This window comes from Pangasianodon hypophthalmus, chromosome 6 (assembly GCF_027358585.1).
Source record: "Pangasianodon hypophthalmus isolate fPanHyp1 chromosome 6, fPanHyp1.pri, whole genome shotgun sequence".
NCBI classification, from domain to species: Eukaryota; Metazoa; Chordata; class Actinopteri; order Siluriformes; family Pangasiidae; genus Pangasianodon; species Pangasianodon hypophthalmus.
The window spans coordinates 29,572,430-29,593,620 of NC_069715.1; the positions used below are offsets into that span (position 1 = coordinate 29,572,430).

The 21,191-nt window shown below is 38.3% G+C and overlaps 1 protein-coding gene across 1 annotated transcript in view; it reads right to left on the reverse strand.

Annotated features, from left to right (window-relative positions):
* Positions 1-12,042, reverse strand: part of spon1a (spondin 1a) — an 81,310-nt gene extending 69,268 nt beyond the window's left edge. Inside the window, exons 1-3 of the mRNA XM_026914401.3 lie at positions 11,282-12,042; positions 9,461-9,567; positions 4,308-4,441 (exon numbers count right to left, since the gene is read on the reverse strand). Coding sequence (XP_026770202.2) covers positions 4,308-4,441; positions 9,461-9,567; positions 11,282-11,510 — 470 coding nt within the window. The 5' untranslated portion in view covers positions 11,511-12,042. The remainder of the gene's footprint in view (positions 1-4,307; positions 4,442-9,460; positions 9,568-11,281) is intronic.
* Positions 12,043-21,191: the final 9,149 nt, after the last annotated feature.

Sequence of the window (21,191 nt, forward strand, 5' to 3'; positions counted from 1 at the left end):
TCATTCTTAAGCGCTGTTCAGCTTGGAATAGTTTTCCATGCAGAGGTGGAGTAATTTAATTATTACTGGAGTAATTATAACTGCGATTTTATTCTCGTCTGAATCCGTCATCTCAGTAATTCTTTTTCTTCTGGAAAGATTTTACCTTCTATAAAATAATACTATTTAGTATTTAAAGGTATTTTTTTATGTTTGAAATTAACCTGCAATATCTGAGCTCTGGCCTAATTTATCATGATACTGATATTATATCATCATATCACCTAGCCCTAGTTTACATACCACAAATTTATAACCAATCTATCCATATCCTGGAGAATATGTTTCTATGTACTATGTACTATCTAACAGTTTAGCCAGAATGACAATAATTGATAATTGCCATTGACAATAATTGATAAAGTGAACAAAGCACAAAACCAGAAATGAGACAAACTAAGCGGATAAAAGTTAAAGATTGAATTTCTTAGAAACCAAAGTATGCTACAAGTGAAGAAAATAAGGTCAGCCAGTGAGGCACAGCAATGACAAATGCAGCACCGGGGAGAAGAAACATTCCAAAGAAAGACAAGTCAAGAAATACGTTCTCATTCTATTCTTAGCTGATACACAAGTCTAAGGATTCAGTTTGTTATTTCCAGGATGGCAGTAATTCACTGTTCGCTGGGGTTTATGTCACCCTCAGGGCCTTCTTCACATCACTCATACCTGTTTTGGTCCTTAGGGCATCTTTCAGCAAGCCAGGGGGAATAAGAGTACCCCCAACACACACACACACACACACACACACACACACAGACACACACACGTACACACACTAAGGTCAATTTCAGGTCCTGTGGTCCATTTTTTCAGGACCATCACCTTTGCAATCCACCAGATACTTGAAGCCCTTCCTGCTGGACATGAGTGAATTCATCTCCAGATTGTACGCAGTGAGTCGCATGCAGCAGCTCAGGAAGTCAGGAGACAAACCTGGAAAGATCTGGGCAGAACTAAATGCTAGACCACTGGGATGATATCCTGTACTATCTTGAATTCATCTGATATAGCATCACAGTCATTTCTTCGTTCAGTGAGAAATTGAGGTGCCAACATTGCTAGCCAGAAAATCATAGTCTGGTGGATGACACATCCATCTTTTTTTGGTTTTGCACCAAGCAACAGAAAGAAAACAGAAGTCCTGTGGAGAATCTACTTAATAATATACATTCAGTAAGCGCTATATCCGTGTCAAAGGATCCCAGGAACACTGGACGACGCACAGAGGGACGCACACATGAAATTAATTAATCAACAGCAGCAGTTGCATTTTCATCTTTTAACACTAATCGATTCCAAGTTGATGAAAAAAAACAACACAATATAGTTATATCAATTTCCAAAGATATAAAGATTTCTTTATGTTTGAAAATCTGTAAATATTCTAACAGGTACTAGAGATTCTCTGAACACAACAAGCAACCCAAAACCTCATTACTGAGTGTGTGTGTGTGTGTGTGTGTGTGTGTGTCAACGTCAGTGCTGAAATTTACCCAGAGGTTTTACAGATGCACCTGTCACTTTAGCCAGCAAACTTCAACCTTACAAGTGTTTACCTCAGAATGACAGCAAGCTCCTTGCAGAACAATTAACTCTGCTACACATCCTGTCCTCCTCTCTTTATTCACCTGGAACATCTCCTAGTATTCCAACAAATGTTCAGGCCGAAGTATAAGTGTGTTTCGATTTATTTAATCAGCTGGTGATTTTGTCCAAAGCCATTAGACGTGAGGTAGAATGTAATATAAGCACACAGAAGAGCAGATCAGAATTAATGACCTTGCTTAAGCTGGAGCTTGGAGCTGGAATTAAAATTCATTAAAAAAAAAAAAAAATTATATATATAAAGTTGCAAAGAAAAAACTGTGGACAAAATAGAATATATAAATAATATATGCAGTTATTAATAAAACATAATCATAATAAAAATTTTACAAATATTCTCTTGTCAAATAATAAATAAAATAATAAATACTTAAATAAATAAGTACATATATAATTTGTATATACTGTAGGTCCTGTATAATTCAAATTAAATGATAAAAAAATAAATAACAAATGCAAACTCAGTGACTCAGTGACTAAAGTAAATGTTTTAAGCTGTTTTTTTTTTAATATTTATTTATTTTTTTATACTTAAGAGGGATTTCCTCAGTTTGGGAGCGTAAACAGTAAAAGCAGCCTCACATCATCTTTACGTGTGAAAGTAATCCTGTATTTGATGATCTTAGACATCAGTTTGGTGCAGATTCATTTCGACAGCCTGACATATAAGAAGGTATGAATTCATTTATAGATTTAAAAACAAGTAAAATAAGTTTAAAATATATTCTGTAGTGAACAGGGTTCAGCTGTTCAACATCTGTTATTCAGCTGCATGCTGTACATCTGTGATTTTCTATTTTTTTAGGTAAGCCCGTGAACAATGCATTATAATGATCCAAACAGGAGAAAACTAAAGCATGAGTCAACCTCTTAGCATTGTGCAGAGTACTACATTATACCTCGGCATTACTGTTTTCTTTATAATATCTTACAAAGATTTGCCCCTGCTGTCAGTCTCACCGTGTATCGATCACTCTATCACAGACCCCAGTATCATTCTCTCCTTGTTGTGCAAAGAAACCGAGTGAGAACAGTTGGAGCCTCGGTGTAGAAAGGAAGCTCATCAGTCACTGTGACAGTCACATAATAATGTACATTAATATGAGACGTAGATGCCTTTAACAGCAGCGTGTCTCGCTGGCCTCGAGTGACAGGCTCACACCGTGCTCTCGTCATTTCACAATGTCATGCAACACATATCAAATCTATCTCTCCCTCTGTCTGCCTCGTCTGTTTATCAGAGCCACGCTGTCTCGTGAAGGTCCAGCTTTACCGCTCATCAAACACGGATACATGTCTGTACCAAAGCACAAACAGCAACGTGCATCACACAGTGGGTTCTAATCACATGGCATAAAACACAACAGGGTGGTTGGATGATGCAGAGGTACTGCTACAATCCCGAAGCTGAGGTGGTGCAAGCTACTACAAACATCACTACTAGCTAGCAAGAACTAGCATGCAGCATTTTCCATTAATTAAACATTAAACAGTTGAAATCTTTCAAAAAATCGCTGGAAATGTAAATTATACAATGTCCTTTTTAGGGCAACTGTTTATAATATTCCTACTTTATTACTTTGTCAGATTGTTATGACTTTTTTCTTTTCGTTATTCTCAAAATATTATGCCTTTATTTTCTAAACCTATTTTTATTTTATTTTTATTAGTTCTGACTAAAAAAGGTTTTTCATTGACTAAAACTGTCCTGTCTGAGTAATATTTCTGTACTGTTTTCCTCAACTAAAGCAAATAATAAGCAAATAAGCTGTTTACCTAAAGCCTAGTGCACACTACACAATTTGGCCATGAGGAAATCAAATTCATCTGCTGTCATGTGCAGCAGATCCCTGAATCCGGTTTATCATCCATCTGTTTGTGTGGGATTGCGAGGGAAATATGGAATCACAGTCCTATTGCTTGTATAAGAAAGTATTTGGTATGTCATACTCAAATGGTCATTAGGAGCAGTGAGAATAAAAACAAACACAACATGATTCCTATCAGTGCAAAGTATAAAACTAGTGAAATATTTCCTTCACGTTTCTTGCATTTCTCTGTTCTCTCGTTTTTGTATAAAACAGTCACAAAGTCACATGATGGCTCTTGTGTTTACTTTTGTGAGAAAATGGGATTTGGGGATGAGGCGCACTTCAGCAGGGATCCCACCAGGTGAAAGGTCGTGTACTGTGTGTGTATCGTCTGCGAACGATTGTGTAGCGTGCACATTGCTGCAACACCAAACTAATCTGATCGCAATCGATTCAAGTCTGCTTAAGAGCTGCTGCTGTAATCATAAAGACGGTCCTGAGCTCACCCCAGGGCTCTTATTCACAATCTGCTCATACTGAACAACCTGTAAATACGTACACTCAGTACTGTACAGTTTACTGTACACGGTTACACCTGTAACTGATTTATAATCGCACTATACGCCGGGGTCACCCAGAAGAGGACGGGTTTCATTTTGAGTCAATGTTTTAAACTCATGTTCTCTCAGGGAGTTTTTCCTCACCACTAACACCTCTGGACTGTTCACTAGGGATCGAAATCTACATCCAGATTTCAGTAAAGCTGCTTCGTGACATTATCTATTGTAAAAATAGACATACAAATGAACTCAACTGTACTGTTATAAAATGACGAAATCCGTCACTTACTTGAGCAGTATGCAGCCACTGCCTGACGGGGGCGCTGTCCAAAACACTTGTATTTTGGTTCTCCTTCGAGGGGTGCTCTCGGTCACAGCAGGGGGGCAATTAGTCATAAACTGTGTGTCCTCTTCATCAATGACCTATAGAACAGATGCACAAGAATAAACACACGAATAAATAGGCTTACATTTCTCAGTATTTCATGGATAAATACATAAATACTTCTGCACAGATTAAATACTGCCATTTAAGCTTCTTCTAATGTTTTTTTAAGTTTGTTCAACAATGAATTAATCTAACGTAGCCACATATAGTTAGTTCCACAATAAATGTCAGATTTACGTAGATGTGTTTTCGATTAAATTTTATGAGTATAATCACATTTATATTTTATAATTTATACCAGGACAATAGCTGGCGGGCGTTCATGATGGCAGCCGCGGCGTTTCGGTGTTTCGTACTGTGTCTGTCTTTTTGTGTATTTTTTTGTCAATAGCAATCCAGTTCGGATTCAATATTCAATGTACAATATTTGTATATGAGGATGGAAATTGTGTTGTGTTGTCTGAGATGTGTGTGTGTTGAATGTATCGTGTAGCGACCAAACACCAAGAAAAACTCCTAATACATGTAAATGTACTCTATATGGCAAATAAAATGATTCTGATTACTATTACTCCTTATAATCATACACTCAAACTTTTTATTATTATTATTATTATTATTATTATTATTATTATTATTATTATGAGTTTTTGGCAGTAATAAATTAAGTAAGGTGTCATGCTGTTAATGATTGGGTGGTGTTATGAAGATGAAGCTCCTGGTAGTACCACAATGTTATTTATTTTCCAATAACAGCACATCCTGAAGTGTTTTACTGCTCTTATACCACAGCAATTTGCCAGCAATATGCCAAATTTCTATTTGATTTGTGTATCCATTTATGGTAACATTTAATGATGTGTTTGCACTTACATCATAACATCTCACCAGCCTCTCTTTTTTCTTTCTCTTGAAGTTAATAAGACAAAAAAAATGCAGCTTGTCATGTTACAGAGAAACTGCAAAAGCGTAAACTCCTCTGTCCTGAAGATGTCTGAAAACCTAAAGTTACAGCTTTACCTCTGACTGTTACTAAGCACTGACACTGGAGACTCCTTCCATACATGTTAAATAAACACATCCTAAGAAAAAATGTCACAACATCAATGATTACACACATTTTCGTACAAGTCCGTGAATGAGCTGTTACTATAGAAACAGCAACGTATTAGAAGGAGTGCATTAATATCAACCTGTGATTTGCAGCTGCACCCAGAATCCAGAATTCAACATCACTGTGTTGTAACACATATTAGATGAGGAACTCATTAAGGAGAGATAACAGTGTCTTGAAGCAATCGATTTGAATTCATTATAAGGCATGAAGTCGATATAGACATAAAGATTTCCTGTTTTCTTTTAAGAAAGCACCAAACCATCACATCGGAGCCGTAATGAAACTTAATTAAATAAAATCGACTGTGTTTTGAAGGTTTTGTGTGTGTGTGTGTGTGTGTGTGTGTGTGTTTGTGTGTGTGTTTGTGCATGTGTTCATCACTATGACACCTTGTGAGAATGCAGTAAAAGGTCCAGCTGTGAAGAGTGTCAGGCTGACCTTTGACCCACAGTGTTTGGCTAGCTGAATGAGGGCGAGCCCATTGGTCCAGGTGGCACAACAATACATCACCAATTCAAAAGCAAAGCACTGAGTCGAACACAAAGAACGTAACTGCACACGTCACTTTAAAATAAAATAATAACTTGCTTGTTAATATCACAGGCGAGTTGCTAGAAACTACTGGCTTTTTAAAACAAAGGACACAAGCTGGAGTTCCAGCTGTAGCAAACCTTTCTCAACTCAAGCATGAGGATTTCTACAATAAAATGAAACTTAAATTAAGGCTCACACCAGCGAGTGTCAAAGACTCATTTGCCATGTACATGTGTAGAGCAACAAGCAACACACTTGTACACAATTGTACACAAATTAAATTTAGAAACGCTAAGCTTAGGAGATGCTCTTTTTTTTCTCATTTTGTTTTTTTTTTGTCTTAGTAATGTCAAGAGAGAATAAAAACAGACTGGTGAGGGAACGTCTGTTTATAGCTTCTATAATGTAAGTAAGAACTTGTTTCATTGATATTAAATATAACTATAAACAGATGAATTGCTGTGGTATAAGAGGAATAAAACACTTCAGGATGTGCTGTGACAGGAAAATAATCAGCTTCAGTGCTGTAACAGTAACTCATCACACCATCATCACACCACCTCGTCACTCAGTATTTAACTGCAAAAAATATACAAAAAATAAATGTATTAAATTTGCATTAAAAATGCTTATTTTAATGGACGACATTTGTGATGTCTTCATCTCAACATGGGTTGATCTTCCGTCCAAACTGAAGGACGTAACTGAGGATGTGGCAAGCTGGTGGTGTTGTCTGAGAATGAAAGTATATTTAAGCATTGTTTTCTAATCTTTTTCGAAGTATATCTCTGATCCTCTGATTTAAACACTGAAAAACAGCAGCTTGAAATGTTTAAATGAAGTTGGAACTGAAGCAAACCCAGTGTTAAACAGCTCTGACCTTTCTTCCTTAAATCCACAACGCTGTGCCAATGGGTGAGAGGCTTTTTTTTTTTTTTTTTAAGGAGGGCATTAAAACTTCATAAGTCAGCATCTCAGCTCTCATGCTCATAATCACAAGCCACACACAGGTAAAAAAAAAAAAAAAAACAGGGGAAGAAAAAGAGTGCTGGAAAAACTGTATGAGGACAGAGATGGAGGAAAGAGAAGAAAAGAAAAGAAGCTGGATCCCCATGACGCATGACCTTTCCTTTTCCTCAGGGTCCTTCTGTAGGGATCCAGAGTAATTACAGTTGAAACAGCACTGCTGAGATTTTCACTTAGTTATACAACAGCATCTGTAGAAGAGGTCTGATTAATTTACACTTAATTTTAAGTGTTCCTGACTTAATCCTTGAACACAAGACTTGGGGATTCTTGGGGAGAAAAAAGCTTATTATTGCTTTTATTACTTTTAAAAGTGCCACAGGTGTGTCACTTGGTTGAATGTAGCATTGGCAAAACAGTCCAGCTAATTAATGTCACACTGTTGCTGAATAACTAGGCTAAACTAGCTAGTGCCAGGCAGCTGACTATCTAATATTGCCTCTCCTGTAGTAGCTATTTAACTAATAGCTAACATGACAGGTATACGATCTATGCTCCAGCATAAGTTCAAACTTTACATGGGGAAAGTTCCTCGTATTCAGAGGGGGGTTACGCACATGCTTAAGTAATTCTGGATGCTCTACTTAGATTAATAAAATGGACTGCATGTAGTTCATACCTCGGAGTTTGCCAGATTTTTCTTGACAGATGACTTTTTCAAAAGCATCCACCAGTAGTCAATTATGTATCTGTTATACCACTGATTTATCTATGAGTTAGATTGCATAATAATGCTTTTCTTTTTCTGAAACATGTCATCATTGGCTAATTCTCTACATGTCTTAGCTTCACAAACCAAACCATTTCCTTTCCCTCTTTCACCAGTGCAGCTGGTGTGAGGTGAGAGCCAGGCCCTTATTTTGAACTTCCGCCCTTCAAAGCCCACTTTATCTGCCCGTGAAAACCAATCATGCTGCACAATGCCATCAAGATATTGAAGGAGAGGATGAAAGATGTCCACAGATGGGTCGAGGAAGAAAAGGCAGGAAAAAGCTTTTTGACAGGATGGCAGAAATACACAACACCAGTTTCAGTGTCCATCCCTCTGTAAAACAGATCCTCTAGTGGCTCATAAACAAAAAGAAATCTAGTGAACATGGTGAAAAATATGAAACCTCCTCAGTGACCCCTGCACGAGGCTGGAAATGGGAGAGGAGCTCTGAATCCTGATTTATCGTTTATAAGTAAGTTTACAAGATTTTTATTCTCTTTTCCTCCCTGTGAGCTCATGCAGTGAGACGGTCGAGGCAGTAAAAGCAGATGGTGGTGCTGTAAGAGATTTGCCAGGTGTGGCTGAGTGTGAAGCTCCTTCTACCTAAGATCCGTCAGAGCAGAAAATCCGGGTGCTTTAGTATCAGAAGAAACACATTGCATTTCACTACAGCAGCACAGAGAGACCTGAGCATCCCACATGGTCCAGCGGCCAGGCGGCTCGGGTTTGACTCCTGCTGTGTGAAGTAGTTTGAGGCAGTTGTGGCTCGGCAGTTAAAGCTCTTATGTGCAAGCGATTTAAGATCTGAGCACTGCCAGAAACCACTATAGGTCCCTTAAAGAAAAACAGCACCCTGAAACACACTAATTCTGATGCTAATTTGATGTTTAGCGCTGTGTGTTTGTTATTCCTGTAAGAATAAAGTGTAACAATCAGGTTTTGGTGGAAAACAAAAGAGCAAGAGCTACTTTTCTCACAATTTTCCAGCAACATTCAACATCACATTAATGAGAAATCAAAAGTGAATGTAGTGGAGACATTGGTGCAAACGCTGGGCTCAAAGTCCCAGAATGCAATGCAGCAGTACAATGCAGAGACTCGGCTTAGCTAGTTAGCGATCTACATGATGACGAGCGCGATGTTGTTGACGGGGATATTAGTACAAAAGTTGAAGCTTTGGAAGCTGATCTGTTTGAGCAGAGTGTACAGATGAGGAGGTGAGGGAGCTGAACAGACTAAATGACTAAAGCGCCGCTGCATCGCTCTCTTTAGGTTGAGATGAAGAGAGAGTTAAATCCCACAGTACCGCTACCAGCAGGTCGTCAAACAGCATTGTGGGTAATGTAGGAAACCTTGAGCCAAAGTGAAAATAGGCCAACATGTCAATTAAAAAGTTTCATTATAAAATGGGTGCCACTGATTATCACATATTAATTATAAAGATTAATATTCAAGACGTTCAGGGTGAAATTTTCCTTTTAAGTAACGTGTAACTTCCCAGTTCTAGGTTTAAAATGTTTGGATAAAAGCATCTGCCGAATTGAAGAGTTTCTGTCCTCTGCAGAAAACTGAACATGCCGTTTGGATAAACACAGAGCCAAGTTTTGGAACTATCCATATTGCAGTTTAAATCTTTTGTGCAAGGCTTTCCGAACACTCTCCTACCTGGAAATTCCCGGCGTAATCCTCCTCTTTTTCGCCATTCCGTCCTTCCTTTAAAGCAATGAGCGTGAAGCCTCTGAAGTAAGCAGGGTTGGTGGCGTACAGAGTCACTGTAAAGGCAAAACGAGCAGAATAATGGCGAAATGATAATTAGTACATGATTTTATTTAGCACAGAATTCCAGAAGGATCTGGGAGCTGTGATGTGTGATAGATTGAATTTGCATGCTGCTCCCGTAGCACAAAGGCACTCGGAGTCAGAGTAACATGAATCGAACTCCAGAGTTACATCCCGTTATAGGTTTACAGATTTACATATTTATGTTTATGTATAAAAATGCAGCATGCACTTTACAAGTCATACCAGACCATACCGAGTTCACATCAATACTTCATTTACAGATTTGCTCACATCGCACAATATCTCATGTAAATATAACCTTTACCTCATAGATTTTTAAGCACTTTTGATATTTTTGTTGAATAGTTTTCTTAGTTTTCTGCCGTATTGCTAACTAAATCTGCACAACATCTCGTACATTTTTAAACACTGGTGTTGTTGAATTTGTTATTACTTCACCTTCATTTTTTTACTGAAGCATCAGAAAGAACCTAAGAATTTCATTGTACAAGGAAAGCATGTGCACACGACAAGAAAGTTCTGTAAATCTTATGCAACAACAATCTGTCTTCCTCATTCTTTATCAAGCATCCTATTGGCGTTTGTGACTGTGGTTCACAGTAACTTCACGTTTATTTAATAGTAAATAAACAATTTGGGGCTATACGGTACATAATAAAGTTTTACTGCAGCATAGACAGTTGATAAATATTGCACAAAACTGACACATGCAAATAAATCCCTGACAAACATCAAGTGTTTATAGCGCCGTGAGCATCTGATCATTCATCTCCAGTAAGCGCTTTATCCTGTAGGGGTGGTGAATCTGGAGACTATCCCGGGAATACTGAGTGTGAAGTGGGAATACACACTGAATGGGACGCCACACACACACCTATGAGGTTTGGTTCATTTTCACACTGCAAATAAATAAATGAACCAAAGAGCAAAATAAATGATAAATAAATAAATGTTGCCTACGGGGGGCCGCAACCCAAAACACACAGCATGCTCGGTTCACTCGTTGCAGGCGGATCGATTCAGGATCGATTCGCTTTCTCACTATAATTAAATTGCACTGGAGTTTAGTTGGAAGCGGACCGAGACTGCCTAGCTCGGACTCTCTTGGCATTAAAAGGAAAACAGATGAGAGTTTGATTCAGACAGATTAAACACTGTATGAGTGAAAGCCATGTAGAATGTCCAGTCCACCTGGTTGGAGGAAACAGGAGAACCCAGAGGAAACCCATGCAGGAGAACTACAGGGAGAACATGCGCAGAACATCCACACAGGATCGACCCTGGGGCTGTGAGGAGGCAACGCTACCCTCTACACAATAGGCTTTTTGTTCATTTTTATTGCAACATTGGTTTTTGTGTTTATAATGTGCTGCGAGCATCTGTTTCATTGCAGATGTTCCAGTATGCAACATAAATAACGCATTTTGGTCCATATTGTACAGCAAGCTTCTGTAATTCTGGTAATTAACAACACTTAAATCTCATCTGGACTTGATCACCCAAATCTTTCTCATGGCATCAGCTGCATTCCTGCAAACTGCATGCTGAAATCATCACAACTTTGCAGGATTCATAACTTTATATCACTTGTCATGTCTGAGTCCAAGCATTAAGCATTTCTTTTGCTGCATCTTTAGAGATGTGCACTGGGGAACAGATTGGGGAGCTTTATGGTGACGGTACCTCTGTACGTGCTGCCGGGCTGATAGCTCTCCGGTTCTCCTTCGACGCGGAGCCGAAACTCGGTGTAAAGCTCCTTCCTCGCGCCGTGCGCTCGTATGATCCAGCTGCAATATCCGTCCGATTTGGGCGCCCTGTCCCCGGGCTCCTCGGTGAACGCGAGCGCGCCGCACCGGGAACCGACCGAGAGGCACAGGAGGAGCAGGAAAGCACGCGCTGCCGCTCCTGCCATCGCGCGAACAATCACAAGAGCACGAGAGAGAGAGAGAGAGAGAGAGAGAAGTGATGCGAAAATGAAGTTGGTTAGAAACGCGGACGGTTATTGTTGTTATTGTTATTAATTTGTCTTTCTGTGCACGCGAGAGACTGGTCCGATCTCCGCCTCCGTTAAGGACGGGCTGCTGCTCCCATGCCGGACCGGACGGCACCGGAATATAAATAGGCGCGCGCCGATTCGCTCGAGCGTCTGCCCCCTGCGGCGACGACGACGGCGGCGACGACGACAGCGACGGGGACTCCCGAGCTGAGACTCGACGTGTGCGCGATTCGCAACGACGGACGCGCAGCAGCGGAAGCGCGCGTGCTGCCGGGTCATGGAGACGCAGAGTGCGCGCGAGGGGGGTCGAGCCGACGCGCTTTTAACCGAAGTTCACGCGCAATTCCCAGCGGCGGCGCTGACATTATAAACAGCCTCAGCTCAGGGGAAAAAAATAATAATAACAATCTCACAAAGGATCAGAAAGGGAATACCCGAGTTCATGATACAAGCTTTCTGCCCGACCTCCTCCGTGGCACACACACACACACACACACACACACTCACACACACACACACGCCAACAGTGCCAACACAGACAGGTGCAGTTTGATGCTTCCAACCTCTTTATTTTACTCACAATAACGGCAACTACCAAATGTATATCACAGCGCTGCTGAATTCTGGATTGTGATTGGTCAGAAGGTGGTGATTCATTTTCCCTAACAGCAGCTCCGGCAGTAGTGCAGCTGCAAATCACAGGTTTATAGTAATACAGTAACAGTGCATATTGATATGATAAAGGAAAAATGTGTTTGTGTAATACTTATGGAAGGAGTCTCCAGTGTCAGAGGTAAAGCTGTAACTTTAAGTTTCCTGCCACTTCAGGACAGAGGTAACTCACATGGATAAAATGTACAAAATATCATTCTAATAAATAAAATATTACAATCGTTGGCAAATTGTGGTGATATAAGAGGAATAAAACGCTCGAGGACATGCTGTTATAGGAAAATAATCAACTTTTGTCTGGTAACAGTAACGTCATCACACCACTCCGCTGTTGACTGTTTACCCATAACAGCACATCCCTAAGTGTTTTATTCTTCTTATACTACATTACGTATTTGTTTTTATTTATTAAAGAATGATATGTCATAATGTTTATCCATTTATACTTATTGTTAATGTTGTGGGACTTCCGTGAAACAAGCTAGTTCCTGTTCTCGCTTACGTTATAGCAGCTATAAACAGACGTTCCCTCACCAGCCTCTTTTTTTCGTTCTTGAAGTTAAGACAAAAAAAGAAAGGATCACAGACCCTAGCTTAGTGTGACTTTACCCTAAACTGATTCTGCTCTGAATAACTCTTTAACGCAGGAGGCACTAGTTCATAATCCTGCAGATTCTCATGGTAAATGAATCAACACAATCTATCCAGTATTATCAGGATATAAACACTCAGGTCAGGAAGTCACACAGCCTGATTATGTCTCAGTAATAAAATATCCTGAACTGAATAATGAACCCTAATGAATGAGAACCAGGGTCAGCAATCCAATCCGCAACGTTGTTGTATTGTGTACGCTTTACTGTAACCTCACAGGACACTGAGATGTGAAAGTGATTATGTCATCATTGTAGTCCACTAAATAAAACTCTGTATTTTAATAAAACTCTGTATTTTATTTAGTGGACTGCATAAGGATGTTATTCGGTTCTCTCTTTGCCATTATGACAGCCGCTCAAAGTCGATACCTCCCTGTAAGACTTCCACATAAATTCTTGAAATTATTTCTATCCTATCTTTGTGCCCTCAGAGCGGTGAGAGGCAAAGCAGACCATCAGGCATCATGGATGCTAATAATCATTGATTAGAACACTGAAAAAATGAACCTTGGATCAAAGTCAACTAGTTTCAGGTAATTGCATTTAGGGTTTTTTTTTTTCCAACAGATTTGGTTTATGCTGTACCTTTTTTATGAGAAAAACTAAAAAGAATTCTCTGCAAAAAGGTCGATGCAATTTTCTTTGATCCAAGGTTTAATTTTTTTCAGTGAAATAAATATGCTACCTGGTAGTGAGGAATCCAAATAGGAATACTTTATCCTGAATGTAAAAATAAGCTCCAAACAGCAAACTGCTTGTGATTGAAAAATGATCAAAGAAAAAAAACCTTAAATTCATTATTTTCTAACTGTTCTTATAGTACCAACTTATAAATTTACTTGTATGGTGGATGCTGCACATAAACAGATAAAAAATAGATAAAAACAGATACAAACAGATAAATTGTGAAGTATGAGAAGGAGATGTTTATTTAATGTTCATGGAAGGAGTCTCCAGTGTTGGCACTTTGTAACAGTCAAAGGTAAAACTTTAGAACTTTAAGTTTTCTGACATCTTCAGGACAGAGAAGTTTACACTTCAAGAAAGAGAAAAAAGAGAAGCTGGTGAGAATGAGTAGCTGCTATAATGTAAGTGATGACAGTAACTTGTTTCATGGACATTCCACAATATTAGATAAACTATAAATGGATAAAATGTATGATGTGTTATTCCTTCATAAATAAAAAAAAATTGTAATCATTTGCAAATTGCTGCGGTATAAGGGGATTAAAAACACTTCAGGATCTTCATACTGTTCCTGTTATAAGAAAATAATCAAATTTGTCATTGAATATTTTCCTATAACTTCAACAGGGTGTTTTATTCCTTACTTAAGCAATCATAAAATACTGTAAACCCCAAAATAAAAGCAAAGAACTCTGAAAAGCAGCAGATATTTATGGCACATGCTGAAATCCTACATTGAGCATTATCTTCAAAAGACCTATTATTCCTCACCTTTAATTAAAAGTCTGCCTTTAATTGTGAGGCATTAAAAAGAACTTTGATGTACTTAAGAAGTGTTTTATAGTTGCATTAGGATCATTATGGTCTTGTTTGAATTTTCTGTGGAACTTGCAGCTCTCAAAGCTAAGCGTTTTCAAAAGTAGCTGAGACGATCTTACCACAGTACCAGTGTCCACCTTTTGCCCTCTTCTCTACCCACACACTGATGCAGTGTTCCACTATATGATTTGGACAATTGTTAATGGACAGGGATAAAAGGGCAAGAAGAAAAATCAAATTAATGAATTTATTCAACTCATTTGACACAGTGACTTGCAGAAGTATTTACAGTACTGTGCAAATGTCTTAGTACAGACTTTTTAAAGATTTTTATTTTATGAATTCTACATTATCGAGTCAGTAAAAAAACATTTTAGATTGCAAACATTAGTTTTCCAGCACAAAATGAAACGTTACAGAGAAATGTTTGTATGTCAGTAAAGAAAGCAGCAGATTACGTAAGAGACACTTTTCAGATAAAAACATAATGAAGGCTGCTGGGTTTCGCTGCAGAAATAAGAAGCGAGTCGACAGTCAAAGTCTCCAGAAGAACTGTGGCTGCTTCTGCAAGATGCTCAGTAACACTTCCAGCTCATTTCCTTATAAAACTGCACACACTGCACCTGAGAATACTCTCTTTTTTTAAGCAAATGGTTGTCACACCAAATATTGACTTTGTTTCATTTATTACTGTTTACTGCTCTTTATAGTATCTTTATAGTTTCTTAAAATGTAGAAACATTTAATTTCATTTTTTTGAAGGCATCTTTGCTCTACAGCATTTCTTTACATGTGCCTAAGACTTTTGCACAGTACTGTATCTCCTTTACCTTTTTGCGTCACAACATGGAGCTGTAATGGTCTTAATTGGGATTTAAAGTCATGAATAAACACAATCCATAACAGTGAGTTGGGGGAGGGGGGTCAATATAGATTGCAGAACTATAAAAAAGTAAAAGTTGCAATTGTGTCAGTAATCACCTCATTGCTGTGAAACCCCTAAATTATTTTTAGTGCAAACAGTTATCATCAGTTACTCAAAACAATGCTACCAGCACCATGTTTCACAGTGAGGATGGTGTTCTCAGAATGATGACCACTGTTGGGTTTCCACCATACTTATGCAAGCCACTGTATGTTGAAAGTTATTACTCTATTTAGGAGTAGCTTTCTGTGTCATCTCCCATCCAGTGGAGTCATAAGAAACATTTATTTATCTGAATAGCAATTCTAGCTCAGTAGGTCATAGAACGTGCTTCTGTGCATTGCATGGTTGATTTGTATGTATGTGGATGTTTAGGTGTAGAGTGGCAGCAAGACAGTGATGAGTTCTGATGTGCCCTTCATGTTATCGGAGTGTGTGGCAGGAAGCGCAAACCCTGAGGGTGGACGAGGGAACTCATGCGTTACTCATTGGGTTCTCATCCTCCATTCCAAAGGCCTGAGTAACATCTGTAAAGCTCTAAAGAAATCACTCACCTTGTCAGAAGTCATGCACTGAAGTCTGGCAGCTCATTGGAGAGGTATGAAAGAATTTCTTTGTTTTACTTGTCAAAAGCCAGAAACATAAACATATGCCACATGTTATTATCCTTTACCTAACATTTACGTGAAATTAGCCTTAATTTCAGCTCAGGAACAGAAGAAAAGGCAAAATGACAGATGGTTGATTGCTCATTCTGTGCTAGAAATGTTCTATCACTGCTGCCATTGTCCAGATTCTCGCTTAAAGCTAGATACTGTTTATATTATCTATCTTACCTTCAGATCATAAATGAAAAACCTGCATTTGTCATGTAAATATGTTAAAGAAATACTACACCCACACACGCTTATTCAAGTCTGGCTCAGAGTTCACCATCTGCCCCTCTGCCTGCAGGTTTAATTAACTCTTCTCTCTCTAATTATTCCCTCCATAACTGATGATCTCCACATTGTGAGGAATTATGTATCTTGTGCTTGTTACATTCAGAGGTTTTAGCCCACTTAAATGAATAAATCTTGTTCATTTGCTCCAGTCGATATGGAGTATCTAAAGACCATAATTGAAATATTCCATTTGTTAATTTTATAAGCTCCCTTCTGAACAGTGCTGATTGAACACAGTACTGATGTGAGTGGTCCTCCCCTATCAGACAGTATACCTACTGAACTGGGGCTGAGTATTTAGTTGAGAACAGCCTTGCCATCCCTAGTTTCAGTCCACAGCGGTTCCTGTGCATTTTACTGGCCAAAGCAAACTCACATCTCCTTCTCCATATGGAGGATTGTGTCAACTGCATAGGTTCTGTTAAGATCATCAACAAGCTCGACCTTTGGAAAAGATATTACTTTAGAAATCTTTTGCCACTATCTACACCTTCTTACAATATATAAGGATGTCATTCGGTTTGTGCAATGCTCTGTCCTTTTAGCTTAATGAACTGATTATTGGTAGACAAACCTAATTGTGCTGCTTATATGTATGACATGATGATACTACACCATCTTCACATGCCTGATGCCTCACTGGTTTTAAATTTGTATAAAGGAGAGTTTGGAAATGGTGCAAATTCTTACTTTGAAAAGACTGTTGGTTGTGGCACAGTGAAGCAACTAGATGCCAAAGTATAGGTTATTGCTTCTTGTACCTGAAACCAAACCTCAGACAGTTTCTAGGTATGGACGATTTATCTCTCACCAATTTGTTGCACCAAAACTTTCCTTTCATGTGGCCTCGTGTGCCAGTCTGCCTTCTACTCTGCAAAGTTGGAGTTGACCTGAAGTTAACCTGACATTAATAAGCAGTTTAAATTAGATGTGGATGCCAGTAGAACAGGTGCTGGGGCTGTTCTCCTGCAAGAGGATGATCGTTATCCCATCTGCTATTTTTCAAAGAAATTTCAAACCAATTATCATGTTGTACCATTGAAAAATGAAGCTCTTGCTTTAATATTAGCTCTTCAACACTTTGAGGTTTACCTGGGGAGTAGCTCAAACTTTACTGTGGGTTAAAATGACATTTATATTCTAGTCCATTCTACTTCATTCTCCTAGTTCTAGTCATCAAGTGTCTGACTGCATAGCTGGATGAAAAGCATTTCAGTGGATTAACTGAGTCATTGAAAAAATACTGTAGCAGAGCTGCTAAACATGCTAAAAAGCTGGCTGTAGTTCAGCTGCTCTAGATCTCTAAACATGAACCAGCCTGCTTTCTGTAGCGCCGAGACATCAGGTCAGAAAAGAGTTAAAGGTGACAGGGCATTTTTCTGTTTTAGCTCCAAGATTGTGGAAAAAATCCTACCCTTTTTTTAATAAAGACATGACCCACGGTAGACATTTTGAATCAAATTTAAAAAAAAAACTTATTCTCCCAAGCATCTGAGTCTTTTTAAGATCTGTGGTATCAAGTCTTCTATATTGTCCTGTGTTTTCATCTGTGGTTTTGTCTTTTAAAGCTTTTTATTGTTTTATCTATGTATTGATTTATTTCGTTTTATTTATTTCATTGCTGTTTCGAGTTATTTTTTTATTGTACAGCACTTTAGCTGACATGTTGTCTTTAAATATGCTATATAAATAAAGCTGATTAGACTTGACTTCATTGATTTGTCATTTTATTTACCCTCTCTGATTTGATTAGCAAACAGATGACATCGCTTGTTAAAAATAATCAATGATGAAACCAAAATGTATAAAGATGATTAGGCAGAGAAGTGTGTGTTTAATCTCCCCTGTTTATTCTCAGAAGTGGTAATGTGAAGTGTCACTACAAAACAAAGCATAATCACTTCAAACTGTCTTATTTATTGCCATAACCCAATCACTATTTGTCAAGCATTAAAAAGGAAATGTTGTTGCCACTCACTCATGTTAGTCACTTATCCAGAACTTTGTAAGCATGAAATGTTATGTAACTGGACCTTCACAGATGTGCTCTAGTCTGTCTGAAACACATGTGTAATACTAATCAGATCCTTATTATTCAGGTTTGAGTCTGTCCATCTCCCACATTATGGGTTCTGAAGAATATGGTCACTGATGTCCTTTCTAGGGGTTGAGATGTGTGCTTAGCTTCAAGGTTCACAATTATGTGGAAGGATGTTACCAACTTTAATACTGCTCCAATTCCAGTCTGTATTCCACGAGTACTTACATTGATTGCATTGATTCCAGAAGACAGCTGAAGAATATGCATTCAATTTAAATCTAAACTAACCATGTACTGTAGCTGTATTCTGTTTAATAGCTGAGCACTCAGTTTACAACATACAAAAGCTCTGACCTTTTCTGAAGACTTGGCCTTCATCTGTACAGATGACCTTTCGTTGTAGAGGAAGGTCCACACTCTCAGTACCTCCATGTGTTGTGTGGTAAATGTCATGCCTGAGGTTATCTGCGATGAGTTCTTTTCCATCTTAAAAAATGCAAGCAAAAAAGAGACAAGATTTTTGCCAATTTTTTGCCAGATTTTATTTATTTATTTATTTATTCTCATTTTCCCAATTATCATTGTCTCTAAAAGAATATTTCCAAGTTAATACAAGGTCAGGTTGTGGGGAAAAGGGTGCAGAACTTCTAATTCAACACTTTTTTTATTAAACTTTGATGGATGCTTTCACATCTGCTTAGCCAGCTATGCCATGGTCATATGCTATGCTAAGTGAGGGAAAATTTAATATACCCAAGAGGAAAATTTTAAGTGTGCATGATCTTGATTTTCACTTTTATCACTTTGAAAGTAAGACCTGTGGAGTGTGACCAGTACATTGTGCACATTTTACATTTTAATGTAAGTATCTATTGGAAAAGAGATAATAATGGGTATTTGGCATAAAAAAAATGCTTAGGGCAACAAGTCTGAGTAGGTCAAGTATAAAGTGATAATTATCTCTGTATGTGGAGATACACTTACTGTAATAACAGTAATGTATGTCATTCCTGTAATCCCACTGTGGACCTAAAGGCTATGATTTCCAACTAATTATCAAGAGGTTGCCATGCATGGAAACCTCACATCCTTATATTAGGACATATAGATTATCTTTAGAATGCTAATTTAGAATCCAGAAAAAAAATGTTAAACTATATTCAACTTGGCTTTGGGGTTTTTAAAGCTGTAAGTCTTCCATTAAACCACAGTGGTACAGTTTAATGAGACAGAACTAATGTTTCATGAGCTGAAAGGAACATCGCTTCGATTTTGATTGATTCATTTTTGATTCATTTTTATTCTGCTTTTCCTGGCTGAGAAGGTCAACTCAAACTTCTTTTACCCCAGCCACAGACTCCAGCTGCTCCTGGGGGATTTCTAGATAATCCCAAGCCAATCGTGAGATATAATCTCTGGGTCTGCCCCAGGATCTCTGTCCAGTGGGACGTGACTGATAAAGGAGGCATCTGCCCCGGGGGCATCATTGTAAGATGCCCAAACCACCTCAACTGGCTCCTCTCAATTCTCAGGAGAAGAGACTTTCCTCTGAGGCCCTCCTAGATTTCTGAGCTGTTATTTTTTGTGGAAGTTAAATGGACATATGATGTTTGTGGGTTTTGTCAAATTGGCTACTGCCATGCATAGGTTGTTAGCTGAGCTAAGAAAGCCAGCATGCACTTTGTACTGTTTGGAGCCATTTCTTGTTAGAATAGGATGTTTCCAAGAAAGAGAGCCAAAAGAAACTATTATTATTATTATTATTATTATTATTATTATTATTATTATTATTAATGCCTTCCTTTGTTTAATCACATTTTATTGGATAGCAGCTGCTATCCATTAGCCCATCGGGATGATGCATTTTTCCTGTTTTTTTTTTTTTTTTCAAAGCTACAAGCCATATATAGTTCCACTGTAGCACAGAGATATGGAGGTGAGAGCCAGTGAAGCAGCCTGCTGGAGTTTACTGCGAAAGAAAAGTAGATCAGGGTTTACAATATAATGTGTAATTTTCCGTTATTACTAACATGTTATTTGAATCATTTTCAGTGGAACTCTTATAAATGTATTTCATAGTAATGTTATTAATATGAAAAGATTCTTTAATGCTAAACTGTGCCTTAAATGATTAAATAACGAATTAGCCTGTGTGCACAGCACAGTGGCAGTCGCTACGCTACAGATCTGCTGTGAGTTCTGCATAGTGTAAAAATTTTAGCAGCAGTGTATTATAGGGTGTTTCTGTATTATTTTTTTTTTCCAAAGAAACAATTCATTGAAAAAAATAAATGGAAGGCTGCAGAACAGATTTGCTCTGGACCAATTCTGCTCACTAACACAGTTGCATGTTTTGTTTTGTTTTTTTATCCAGGATACAGCATTTACTGAGGATGAGTGAGTGAATGTTGTAAACACATTACATTCCCTAAGCACCCAATACACTCCCATGTAAATGATTGTGGCCTTTGTTTCTGTCCCATGAGAACGTGTCTCGCAATTTATTTTGTTGTGCGCCACAAGATCCCAGTCCTAAACTCTGAATATAAAATACCTAACTATAAGTTTATGAAATTTCTCAGGAAGTGAGTAAAATGTAAATTAGACAATAATATCCCACATTGTTTAATTAGGATCTGTGTACAGTGTTGAGTCATTACAGGTATTAGTTACTTGAGGAGGTATTGCATTGATTTGGTACAGCAGCATAAAAAAAACAGTAGACTGTGTTTGTAGACAGCCAGGAGGAGTTCATTCCACCACCTGGGTGCAAGTCTTCACCTGGGAGAAGAGTCTTGATGCATAACTTCCTTGTATCTTGAGGGATGGTGGGTTGAGTAGAGATGTGCTAGA